The sequence below is a fragment of the Pteropus medius genome, unplaced genomic scaffold (genome assembly GCF_902729225.1).
Source record: "Pteropus medius unplaced genomic scaffold, Ma_sr-lr_union100, whole genome shotgun sequence".
Taxonomy (NCBI): Eukaryota; Metazoa; Chordata; class Mammalia; order Chiroptera; family Pteropodidae; genus Pteropus; species Pteropus medius.
Genome location: NW_024352784.1, coordinates 16048313 through 16061826, shown reverse-complemented (window position 1 = coordinate 16061826; position 13514 = coordinate 16048313). Strand labels below are relative to the sequence as shown.

Here is a 13514-nt window from a genome sequence, read left to right as displayed (position 1 = left end):
GATACCCTTACTCCCAATTCTGATCCTTTGATAATCCCTAAAAGGAAAGATGGGGCCATTTCTTGCTAGTCAAGGACTCATTCTGTAATACTTAGTAAGACCAACTTGGGCATAGCTGATGTTTATCAGAGATAATTAAAACTAAATTAGATAAAAAAGTAAATGTCAACATTAGGAGAATGTGTAAATTATTATATTATACATGTTTATGCATAAATATATATTTATTATGTCACATGTATATGCATAAACACAAATATATTTAAAATGAGAGAGGGGCTAAAGTTATATACATTAAAACATAAAAATGATCTTATAAATAACCGATGAAACTGGGGAGATTATTATTTTCTACTTGCAACTTTTTAGGTCTTCTAAATTTCCTGGAATGAAAATATATTCTTTTATAACCAGAAACAAGAAAGATACTAAAAAGAAAGTTATGTGGCTATCATATTAAATTTTATGAAGAAACAAAGTATTTATCATTTACTACATGTATTTTGAAATTTTCTACTTGCTTTCAAGAACTTAATTAATGATTTTTTTTCCACAGTGCAAAAAAAAAATGATATAATAATGAGTCATTGTTATTCCTTACCTATAGAAAGGCCTGTCTGGTAACCCTAAAGGATCAATAAATGCTCGTTCCAGAAACATCAGTTGATCATTCATAATTCTCAACAATATTGGGCTAAAAATAGAAATATAGTTGTGACATCATGAAAATGCATGCACTACCCAGCAAAATAAAAATTTAGAACAAAACTAAACAAGGCTAATATCTTTTAAAGCTCTATATTATGCAAATTAACAATAGCATACATAGTTACATTTTTAAAATCCTATAAAACACTATTCTGCTGAGACTTATACAACCACAGAACCAGTTATATGTGCCAATGGAAAAAATTAGTAATTTTAATTTATGTTAAAATAATAATCAATAAAACCTAGGTATTTAAATATAGGCAAGGCTTTTTTCATCTTAAGTATTCTATTAATGTACTCATAGAAGTAATTTCAATATTGAAATGGGATAGTTTATTAATGTTTTAGTAGGGTGCTTGGAAAACTATTTATTTTACCAAATGACAGCTAATGGTGTTGTTATTATTAAAGATAAATCCACCGTGAACACAAGAGATAGTGTTTACTTCATCCTTCAATAATATTTGAATGCCTGCTATGCATCAGACACTTCCCACTTCCACAGAGCTCACATTCCAAAGTGGTAGTGGTTGGGGGGTGTTATTATAAGAATGATTCGATATCATTGAAAATTTATCAACAAGCCTTGAACAGTTCTGAACAATGAATTCTCAAACATATTAATTATGTCATAATGTAATTAACTGTAGAAATAATCATTACAATAGAGAACAAAAATTTTTTAAATTTCTCTTAATTTTGTCATAATTTAGTTTTAATAACAATAGCTATTTACTGATTGAATCACATATGCTAATTACTGTTCTGAATGTTTATAAAATATGTCATTTTTACTCTTTATAATAATCTACCAGTTAGGCAGGATAAAAGCCCTATTCCATAGATGAGATAACTAAGGCTCAGTAGTTAAATAACTTGCCTGAGTTAGTTTTAGAAAGTTTTAGAATGAATTGGGACCTCAGTCCTATTCTTTTAACTCCATTATGTAGGCAAAAGGAAAATAGAATAATTAATTTGAACTGGAAATTTTCAACATTCGTTTATTTAGCATTAAGAACTCATGTGTTGTAATAATATAAAAGTAAACTAGGCATAGTCTTTACCTAGGAGCAGCTCACATTAACAGAGAAGACAAGTGAATAAAACATAATTCTAATTAGATGCTACAGGTTTCTGAACCAAATTCATAAAACATTGCTACACACACAAGGTCATGTGGATACACCACTGCCCCCTCTGGATTTCTGATCTTGAGGCTACCTCTGAAAACCATTGAGCATTCTTTGTACAGAGAAGTTCAATCTGAAGTAACCCTCAGAGGAAATGCTCAGAGCACCAGAGTCAAATAAATGGGATCTTTTCACTGCAGAAGCACGCTGACCTCCCTAGTGAGACCTGAGGATGATAGGTCTTGGCATTGAATACTATGTGAGCATGAAGCTACCAAGTAGTCAACAATGTATCTTTTGATGGGTCAAGGGATTGATTAAAAAAAAAAAAAAACAGGATTAAAAAATTAAACAAGATTCAATGTCCAGTTTAATTTGCTTTAGCCAGCATTTACTATTATGACATGCAATGTACTACTCCATGTGTTCAGAATTTATAAACATAACATAGAGACACACAGAAGCTGTACCTGAAGTATCATTTGGAGTGGATAATACAAGTATAGAAATACTCAAGGAAGTGAAAACCGAGTGTTCTTGAAAATCATAATCCAAACCATAAGGCAGTTTGTCAGAGGGAAAACAATAATATTTTAAGAATAGAAAAATCAGCTTCAGAGAACATACAGTGTTTGAGATCTCCTTAAAATTTATTTTTCATTGCTAATTTATTTTCCACATAAAAAATTTGGAAAGGAAAAAATTGGAAGGGATTATAAAGTAAAAAAGAAAATTTCCATACTCAACCCAGGATAACAACTATTATACAAATTGGTTTACTTTCTCTCTACATTTATTCGATAAAAATGTAATCAACTATATTTACAAATTTTATGTACTTTTTGTTTACTTCACATCTTATTATAAATATATTTCCTTTAAAATCATCAATTTTAATGCTTACAAAATGTTTAAATTGGTAGACATCTAATTTTTAAGTAATTTCTCCCCTTAGGTATTAAGATTATTTTTAATTATTTGGTGTTATAATTCACATTTTTCTGAGACTTTCTGAAAGAAAAAGATTCAAGAAACAGAAATGCTAACAGCAAAGTATGAGAACTACATAACGGCTCTTAAAACTTTAGCAAAATGTATTTATATTTTTCAAAAAGTTAATACGATTTACAATGCTATCAGAAACTCATGAGAACATCTGCTTCAGTACATAACCTGTAGCAATGGGTGCAACCAAGATTTAAATTGTTACTAATTTGATATGAAAATAGCATAACATTATTGCAATTGCATTTTTGAATTATAAATGAATCTGAATACTTTTTATGTCCATTTCTGTACAGGCAGTATCCTCTCTTGGATTTCATCTTTTCTATTGCCAATATTTCCAACTTTATTCTTTTGGATTTTCTTATCTATTTTCGAAAAAAATATTTTTATGATGTCTATATTACTCCCTTTCCAAAATTGCTGGAAAAGAGGTTTCCTAGTCTTTGTTTTTTTTTTTTTTTTTTGGAAAGAAGCTTTATTTAGGGAGGGCGACGGGAGCTCTCGCTCCAGGTCGTCTTGGCACTAATGAGGAGACAGGCCATCCCTTGGTGATCTCTGAAGAGGTTTCCCAGATTTTTATCTCTGCTTTTGATGATTAATTTTCATATTACTAACCATTGCAATATCCTCAAATCTGATTGCATTGTCGTTTCCCTGTTGCTCCAAACCTGGAATTTCACGTCCTAGAAATTTCAATTTTTAGTATTCTTCTACACCCACTGCGTATGTTTGCATACAATGTTAAGTGTTAAGTGAGATCCTAAATTCACTTTTTAATCAATTGCTAAAAAAGCTTATACAAAATTATTTTTTAATACATCTTTCTTTCACCATTGATTTTTGATATCTTTCATTACGAATACATCCTTTTATAGTCTATTTTTGGACTGTCTGCTCCTATCTTTCTATGTATTCTTGCATCGATCTCCAAGGATTTGATATCTGTATCATCAAAATAGGTTTAATATACAGATGTTAATCCTCAAAATTCTACTTTTTAAAAATTTTCTTAATAAATTTCCTCACATGATTATTCTTCTATCTTAAAATTTTTTTAATTATATTTTACTTTTGTTGATTTTATACAGAATTAATCCTTAGTGCTTCATGTTTGAAAAAAAATAGCTTTACAATATTTGTTATTCTGGATAAACAGAATTTGCCAGGTGGAAATGAAAAAGAGGAACTCCTTGTGGAGGTAATGGCATTAAGAAGAGAGAGAGTCTACGGCCATGCCACCCTGAACAAGCCCGATCCTGTCTGATCTCGGAAGCTAAGCAGGGTTGAACCTGGTTAGTACTTGGATGGGAAATACTAGTTAGTACTAGGAAGACCAGGTGCTGTAGGTGTTAAAAAAAAAGAGAGAAAGGTGTGTTCTAGGAATAGGAGAGCTTGGTTGACGCACGATGGACAGATACTGAAAGAACAAGAGAAAGGTGGAGAAAGCTGAGGCCACACAGTGGAGGACCTTCGATGCTAAGGTGGGGATTTTGTACTAATGAATTGGTAGTAAAAAAATCGCCAGCATTTTTCAGCAACACAGCTGCCACTCAGAAACAGATTTTTGAGAGACGTGGCAGCTCTATGTAGGATGTGTGACAGTGGAGAGACAGAAGCAGCAAAAAACCTGCCAAAGATATTTCAGCAACAAATCAGTATCTCTTTTTAATTACACCTATTATATGCATAATTTATATATGTAGAACATACTTGTTTTTGTCCAAATCTTGGAGTCTCTTACTGAACTTAGAAGCAATTTCTGTAAAATTCTGCACTGCAGAAAACAGTGAATCTGAAAGAGAAATTAGGATAGAATGGCATTGTTCCATAGCTTAAACAAAAGGGACAGTACAGAAAGCTGTTCTCTGTAAATACGAGGTTCTTATATTTTGTGAAGTACAAGATAAGCATCAATGAAATGGAAAATATATTTATAAACATAAGCAAAATATTTGATCATATGGAACAATAATAAATAATAAATGAACCTAAGGTAGGTCATTTTATTTTAGAGATTAATAGAAACATGCAAATAATGAATTTTAAAAGAGGAAATGCTGCATACCAAATGACACGTTGTATGTTCCCATTTCTTGTGGATGTTTCATTGAAATATTGTAGATTTTGTCAGCATACTTTCTTAAAACTACAGCATAATCACGACAGTCAAAAGGGAGCACTATGGAATTGGCTAGTTCAAACACCATCCCTCCTCGAACCTGGGCCACAGCATGGTGATACTTAAAAACCGGATCATAAAACTTTTCCACCACTTCATATGTTTCATAGGCAGTGTGATACAGTGGGTAGCTGTTGAATTGGTTTATTGCCTACAAAAAAAAGGACAAATTATATCCTCTTGCAAGATAGCTTATGATAAAATGCATAGTGCTGTATTACTGAAGAGGAATTTTCCATTCAAATGGCTAACCTTGTAATCAGCTCTTTGTTCTGCTTCTGTAGACATGCTTGCCGCATAGGCCGAAGGACAGGACAGGGTGAACTCAAGAGCAACTGAAGACGCACCCTCCCCTTTGCTTGTTCTGTCTAGATAACAGATGTATCCCCTTTGCTTATTCTGTCTAGATAACAGATGTATTGCCTTTGCTTGTTAATCCCTGTATTAAGGTTATCTCTGAGCTCGGGGCCCAGATCTTCAGAGCGCTAGCTCTCCTGGGACCGCCAGAGTGATAAACCTGAGTTCTCCAACTCTCCAAGTGGTGCTTGGTTTCTCGCCGGTCTGATTTTTCTGCAACATTACTATTAATATTGATGAGACTATCAGTAATAAATAAAGGAAGTACTTAAAGTCTACTTACTAAAGGATTAATATAATAGTAAAACTTGCTCAAGGTTTTTACTAATTAAAAAATATGAGTATATAACATAAATAATTTATAAAAATTAGCTTGGAAAGATCTAACAGTTTTGCCTTTAAGAATACAGAAGATGTGAAAATGTTTCTGGAACAAAGAAAAGATAGTATTGCATTTGAATAAAAATTTAAGACAAAATTGTTAGAGGTAAGTAAATAAGTATTAATCGATATCATATAGGATAATGCTGCAGATTGTTTAATGACTGAAATTCCAGGAATGAAGAATTCTCTGACAAGCAATGTGCTGAAGAGTGAAGAGTCTGAGTGGGGAGGATCCAAAATCTCACTAAGGAGAGAGGAGGAGTGGTCAGACAGGTGTAAGAAACCAAGGGAAGAGGGAAGAACTTTTCGAACTATGAATTGTTGATTTTTGCCTTTTGCCCAAATTTTAACTGCTTATTTTTTTATTGATATAAAAGAACACTTTAAATAGCAAAGTACTGAAGAGACTGTGACTCTGGAATGAGCCTGACAGAGTTTGAATCCAAGCTCAGGACTTATTACCAAATAACTTTGAGTAGTTATTAACTTGAAGGTTATTAAACCGTCTTTGCCATAGTTTTCTCATTAAGTAAAATGTAGATATTAGCATCTACTCTCATCTACCCCATCTAATCTTGCCTAACTTTCTACCTCAACGGTATTAAAGATTTCCTGTCTGGGAAGAATAATTAGCCCAAGAGAAACAACCTATAGATTCTCAATGTTGATTGCCTCCCAATGAAGCAGCTAGAAGAGGCATTCTCAATTACTCTCCTATGAAGCTTCTCATTCGTCAAGTACCACCCTTGCATACTGGGCTTTAATCAGCTTTTTAGAGTCTCACTCCTAAATAACAAAGACTACTAAAGATGACCACGCATTTAAAGGAACCCGTTAACTTGCAAGATATAGATCAAGCACACAAACTAAAAATAAAATCAACTCAGAGTAAAGAGGTATTGCAGGGAATGAAGGGACACTTAATGAAAAAGACTTTAATAAAAAATGAATGAGAGTTGAGAAAAGACAAAGGTAGAAACAAAAAAGATAATACCAAAAACCTCCCAAAACATCAAAAAAAAAAAATCCTAAATACTACTAATAATAGTTCAAAAAGGAAAAAGGGAAGAAATGAAAAAACATTTCCTCCTACTGCAAGACAGGTTTCCAGACTAAAGGGCCCACTTTGTGCCCCATCCAGTGTATGAAAAAAATGGCATAACCAAGGCACATGTGTACACCTAGGACAACTGAGTCACAAAGAAAAGAAACTAAAAAGCCTTCCATTAAAAAAAAAAAATCAGGGACAAAGGAACTGGGATTAAATGGCACCAACCTTCTCAATAGCAATCCTGAAGGCTGGAAAACAGTTGGTCATGAGCTCAAAATTCTGAGGGTACAGGATTTTCAACCAAAAGTTTTGTGCCCAAATGATCAATGAATTGTATGTAGTATAAATGATATTTTCAGATAATCAAGGTCTTCAGCTTTCATACACCCTTTTCAATTAGTTCCTAAAAGATATTTCCCCCTCAAAAAGTAGGGAGTAAACAAGAAAAAGGAAGGCACAAAATCCAGGAAACAGAAGAACCAGAACAAGAGAGAAACGAAGGTACTCTGGGATTTCTCAGTGAAAAAATTTCTCAGGCAAGAGTTGAGCTGCTGGCAGAGAGAACAACCAGAGAATCCAGAGGAGCTGAAAAAGAGCCTTGTGAGGGAAAATGAAATCTGCCAGATCACCCAGTGTGTCTGAATGGACTAAGAGTTTGTGGTAAATTAGTTATAGATTCACGGAAGAAAATAACAGGTACTGTAATCAACACGTGTAGTGCAGCTCTACACTGAGAAAATGCGACGGGGGTAAGTATTTGGGCGTTGAGAGAAGAAGCAATATAAGAGAACTAAATAACAGTCTTCCTTAGTAAGAAGTAAATGGATAATACATAAAGCTAATTACTAAGAAAACAGCAGCATAAGCATATTATTTATAAACATGCAGATAGCTATCAGGCCCTCGAACCACCCTTCTCTTGCTCAGGCCTGCTTCCACGTCGGGAAGTGTTCCGTTGCTTTACTTTCCCTTCCAATAATGCTATAGAAGAAACCAATGAAAAAGCTGAAAGAATTTTATTCTGCTGAACAGAATCAAAGGTGGGACAAGCGTGAAAGTGGGATAAGGGGCCACCGTTTTTCATTATAAACTCTTCTAGTTCTATAGGACATTTTATGAACTACATACCTGTTACTTTGATAAAAGTGAAAACCATATAATTATCATTATCATCATCAGCAACAATAGGAAAAGAATCATCATGACTTTTATATGTGTTCATTATTTATTATGCCATTTGTTATTATAACTTTTATGTTTAATGACTGGAGATATAATCAGATAAAAATCCAAATATTGGCAGGTCTCAATAATGATTAATTTTCAATGACAATGGGTAAACAAGAGTCAAAGACAATTTCTACATTTTTAGTTTAAATAACTGGGTGAAAGCAATACTAACCAGTCAAACAGAATATATGAGAGTACATGGAAGTTCAAGTTACAAGGCTCAGATTACCAGATGCAGGAAACTATACCCTATATAGTAGAAGCACATTCTCAACCACTGAGACTTCTCTCTTCTGATTCAAATTCCTCTAGTGCTTAAGCCACATTTTTTGATTCAAACTTATTTGTTTAGCTAAAATATATCTTAAATAATCTTGAAGTACTTCTCAATAGACTTACCCAGTTTTTAGTATATCGTGCTCTGCCTGAAGCAATTCCAAGTCTTTGGAAGAACACCTCGAAATCATTGCCAGATCCTAACTTGCTAATCCTTTTAGGAATAAAATTCAAGTTCATTTGAGTAACTTCTCCATCAAGTACAGATTAAAAGATTAACTAAATTAAGCTCCATTCCCACGATTATGAATATAATTTTTAGATGTATCACCTTAGACAAGCAACAACAAAAAACTGAGACATCAGTTCTGATCACAAAATATCTTCTAATAGACTATCTGTGTATGGTGACTATTGTTCCTTTGGGTTCCTGGACCCAGTTCCAAATTGTGGAATTGAGGGGTTCCCAACAACAAGCAATTCTCTGGGAAACCAGCTGAGCATCCTACAATTCAACTTAATTCTGGAAACAACATCAGATCCCACAGGTTAAGGGCTCAGTCCCACAAGACTGCCTCCCCCACAACCACCACTTCAGAAGCCAATTGCAAGTCATGCTGTTACCCGTGCTTCTCACTGACCAGCTACAGAATGGAGGTTCCCAGAACACCCTCCTTGAGTTAATCAGCTAGAGTGGCTCACAGAACTCAGAGAAACATTTATTTACTAGGTCACTGGTTTATTATAAAAGGATATAACTCAAGAGATTGCCAGAGGAAAGAGGTGATGAGGCTAGGTACGGGGACATGACACAGAGCTTCCAGGCTCTCTTTCCCTGGATCTCCACATGTTCGCAACTGGAAGCTCTCCAAACCCAATCCTTTTGGGTTGTTATGGAGACTCACTACATAGGCACGGTTGATTAAATCATTGGCCATTGACATTTAATTCAACCTCCAGCTGCTCTCCCCTTCTTGGAAGTGAAGGATGGGGCTCAAATTTCCAACATTAATCAATCACCCGGTAGGTTTTCTTGGAAACCAGTCCTCTTTCTTAGGAGCTGTCCAGGCAGCACCTCATTAACATAACAAGAAACACTTTTGTAGCTCTTAGGAAATTCCAAAAGTTCAAAAGAGAAGCATTTTTTGATGGTCTACAGACTTAACTTCAAAATACATAGTAATATTTTGTGACCCTCAGCATTGCTTTTCCTTTATCACATGTTAGAGAATTTAAAAAATAAAAATATTTTTATTTTCAACACAATCCCACACTGACTTCAGTCGAGAGTTTGTCTGCTTGCTTGTTTGTTTGTTTACCTGGGCAGGCCACTGAACTCTGGTGAAGGACTTTTTGCATTCCAGCTCTCATAAAGAGATTTGCCTTCAAAGTCTTTATCAGGGCTTTGGAGCTATACAAGTTAAAAGAAAAACAAAAGAGAATACTTACAAATCAGATGTTTTAAAAACTAAATGTCCATTAACCAGGCAATGATTAGCTAAACTATATTCAGTAAAATAAGGGATACAATTCATACATTAGCAGTCATTAAGAATTACAATGCGTTTCTGACAGTACAGGAAAGTGCTCATGTTATTATGTGGGGACCAAAAAGGGGCCACATACTAAACAACCCTGGCAAGCTCAGAGGAGGCCAGCGTGGTGGGCCCTGTAAACACAGAGACTAAAAGTAACCACACAGGATGGTCTGAACATACAAATTCCTAACTAAAAGCAGGTCATGGAGGGTAGTCACATCCTGGGCCTGTAGTTTTCTTGACAAGGGTCAATCGTTACCTTAAGTGAACCTGTTTATTGTCTTTTTGCATCTAAGGTAACAGACCCTTGGAATGTCAGAGTAATCACTTTTTTCCAGACCTTTCAGAGCATAACCCACTACACCAGAGCAGGAGACCGCAGAACCCCTATAATTATCTTGTCCCCTGCATGCTGTTAAATGTTAATTATTAGCTCCTGTACCCACTACTGTAAAAGAAGTATGCGTTTCTCCATTTCCCTTTTTATCCAGTCCCAGAGATTTCTCCGCTTTCCTTTCTCTCATCCCCTTAATCTACCACCAAGATCCGTAACCCTCCTCATATCTCCTCCTTTAATTCTAATGTACAAAATAAGCTGCAAAACTGCCATTGTTCAGAGCGTTTACTCAATCCATTGAGATTTTGTTTCCAGGCAACTGTCATCAACTTGGCTCAAAGAGACTCATTAAAATTCTACAGAGTTTTGGATGTTTCTTACTTTGACCTGTGTAAGTGCAACTACTATAAAAATATTCATGGAATGTATGGAAAAGAAGGCTACATCAAATTTACCAAGACATTGTATTGAAAGGAATGGTTATATTATAAAAAATTTTTGGTCCATTTTTCAGAATTAAGGAAGGCTACTCTCAAAAACACATATTTCTCCTCCTCATAAAAAAACTGAAAGGAAGCAAGCTGGTTAAGGGAAGGTATTCGTAATATTGCTTCTTGCCACTAAGGTTGCTAAAGTCATTAGATATTACATAATAAAACAAACATTAATATTAAATTTAATTAATTGAGTATTCATTATAATTATAAATACTAAGCTCTAAATACATTTTCTGGTTTTAAAGATGAGAAAATTAAGGGAGTAATATATGACCTTTTATTGAATTCCAGACTCAAAAGCATTAAATGTTATGCCAAAAACATTTAGCAAATAAGCTTTAATTAATGTTCCAGTTAGTCAAAGGTTATTGAACAATATATGGTTTATAACATTTTTATTTTATATTTAATAAAACTCATGTTCTATTTTTCAACAAATTCAATTTTTAAAAGTTTATAGAGTATCTATGCTCTTTAAGACTTTTTGTGAATGCCAGGGATACAAAGCTTAATGAGACACATTTCGTGCTCTCCGCTAGTGGGAACTATAAATAAAAACATGGAATTCAATGTGCTAGGTGCTATAACAGAGGTAATGTGAAAAGGTCTATGTGGACACAAATTTGCATAAGTGTGGCGAGAGAGAAGTTATGCTAACATCTTACCTAGTAAAACATGAATAAACACAGCAACAAAATAATTTCACTCAAGCTTATAAATTTACATAAAACTTTGCTATAAAGGATAGTACCACTCCATTTAGTCTAAGAAATGCAAATGTGGAATAGTGTAGGAATATATTACTAAATTCTCAGTTTTTCACTAGTAGTTGAAATGCTGCAAATTATTCTCCCCAAATAAAACATAATAAAACAAAACCCAAAATTGTTGAGCATCACATAATTTCAAACCTGACCTAGACAGCAGTGTTTTTGTAATTGTCCCAGGGTGTCACCAACCCAACTAGTACAACTGCCAAGATTCCTTAGAGCTTACCTTAAATTACGTGTATGGTGGGAATCCTCTGAAATACTCTGTTTCAGATATTTAAATTTTTATACATTTCATGGAAATTGGTAAAACTGCAGACAAATGATGGCACTCTTAACTAATGACATCAGTAGATTTTTTTCAAATTAATTTTTCTATTCTTATAGAAGTTATAAGATTAAATTTCATGCTTTTAAAACCAAAGCTTAGTGATGTTGAAGTCTTAGTTAAAAATCCCTATCTGAGGGGAAACATTTTTTTCTTGGTAATTACATTTCAATTGGTAATTCTATTAAATAGGCAAGTCTTTTTTTTTCCCTTTCCAATTCAAATTAGGTAATTAGCAGTAATGACAAAAATCTGCCATGCCAAAACTCATTCATTACGATTAACTTTAGAAATAGTGGGTTTCTGGGGCATGAGAACTAAAGTGAAGAATTGCCTGTCAGTCCTACAGGGATTCAGGCACCATCTCTCTGCCAAATTCAGTATCTTGTGCTGCCGTCAGAAGTAAGGTAACTTTAGCTGTCAGCCCAGCCCAGTGGAACTCAGTGGATTGGAGCCCAAGGCAGGAAGTCAGGAAGGCAGTGAGCGGTTTCACCTCTGCCCCAAAGCGATTTGCCTTAGCAGTCAGGTCAGTGTGTTTTCACTTGTACTCTTTCTCAATCAGTTAGAAACTTTAACTCTTCCTGCATACTGAGTTACTTGGTATCATTATATTAAGGAGAACAAACCAGTTTTTAGATTAAGGAATTAAACCACAGGACCAAGTCCTGGTTCACCTACTGTACAAGTTGTGACTTGGGTGGCTACCGATTTTTAAGCTCAGTTTTCTCATTTTCAAATGAATATGGTAGACACACGCTACCCAAAGCCTGTTTCAGGGCAGTGTGGAAAGAAACAATTTATTAGATGTAGTGTTCTATGGAGTGAATATTTGCTTTATGAAAAAAGAGACGAGTTAAAAAACAACACAGGTACTTATAATAATGGTATCTCAAAATATCATCATTTGTAAAACTCGGATTTTCTAAAATTACATATAATTATTTTTACCTTCTTTGTTAGGTTGTATACCAAGCTGTACATCAGTGGGGTGCAATCAACTCTCAGAGTGTAGTTTCCTGAAAGATAAAGAGAAGATAGATACCTTTTAATTTCATATCTGTATTTTATTCTTTCAAAGACCATTCCTAACTCCTTAGCCAGAATGATTCTTTTAAATCTAAGTCCAATCGAAACTCTCCAACTCCTTACTCCATAAAATCCATCATCCTCACCATGGCTTCAGGTCACCTCTTCAAATATTCACCTTCCACTCTGCCAAAAGACTCTTCCTCAGGGCCTTTGCACATACCGCCCCCGCAGCAAAAATAGTGATCTGCACTATATCTACATTACAAACGCCACTTCACTTACACCTGTGGTCTACGGTCATGTTTTCTGAGAGGTTTTCCCTGAATGAAAACAGCAAGTTGCAGAACCATTTAGTTGTATATGATACCAAGAAACCTGTCTAAGATCGTGAGAGGCAACAGATTGTACTGGTTAGAAGAATAAAGTTGAAACAAACCAGCCTGATTTAAGTTTCAGATCAATCCTTCACAATCTGAGTAACCTTGGGAAAGTTTCTTAATCCCTCTAAATCTCAGTTCCCTCTTCTATACAAGAGAGATAATACTTACCTCACACAGTTATTATGAGTACTAAATAAACTTTTACATGTAAAGCACTTAAGACAGCTACACTGTTGGTCTTTGTATGAGCTAAATTCTACATATGAATGTCAACATGAGGGAAAAAACCCAAACTGAGGACATGAGTAC

The 13514-nt window shown here is 34.5% G+C and overlaps 1 protein-coding gene and 1 pseudogene across 2 annotated transcripts in view; one reads left to right on the top strand and one right to left on the bottom strand.

The window, feature by feature from the left end:
- FOLH1 (folate hydrolase 1) overlaps window positions 1-13514 on the bottom strand; it is a 47330-nt gene that overhangs the window by 1709 nt on the left and 32107 nt on the right. Inside the window, exons 13-18 of one of the 2 annotated variants that reach the window (XM_039848335.1) lie at window positions 12745-12812; window positions 9646-9737; window positions 8450-8540; window positions 4915-5179; window positions 4560-4641; window positions 602-694 (exon numbers count right to left, since the gene is read on the bottom strand). In XM_039848335.1, coding sequence (XP_039704269.1) covers window positions 602-694; window positions 4560-4641; window positions 4915-5179; window positions 8450-8540; window positions 9646-9737; window positions 12745-12812 — 691 coding nt within the window. The remainder of the gene's footprint in view (window positions 1-601; window positions 695-4559; window positions 4642-4914; window positions 5180-8449; window positions 8541-9645; window positions 9738-12744; window positions 12813-13514) is intronic. The other variant, XM_039848336.1, reaches the window with a different exon arrangement.
- LOC120590666 (uncharacterized) lies at window positions 4072-4198 on the top strand (annotated as a pseudogene).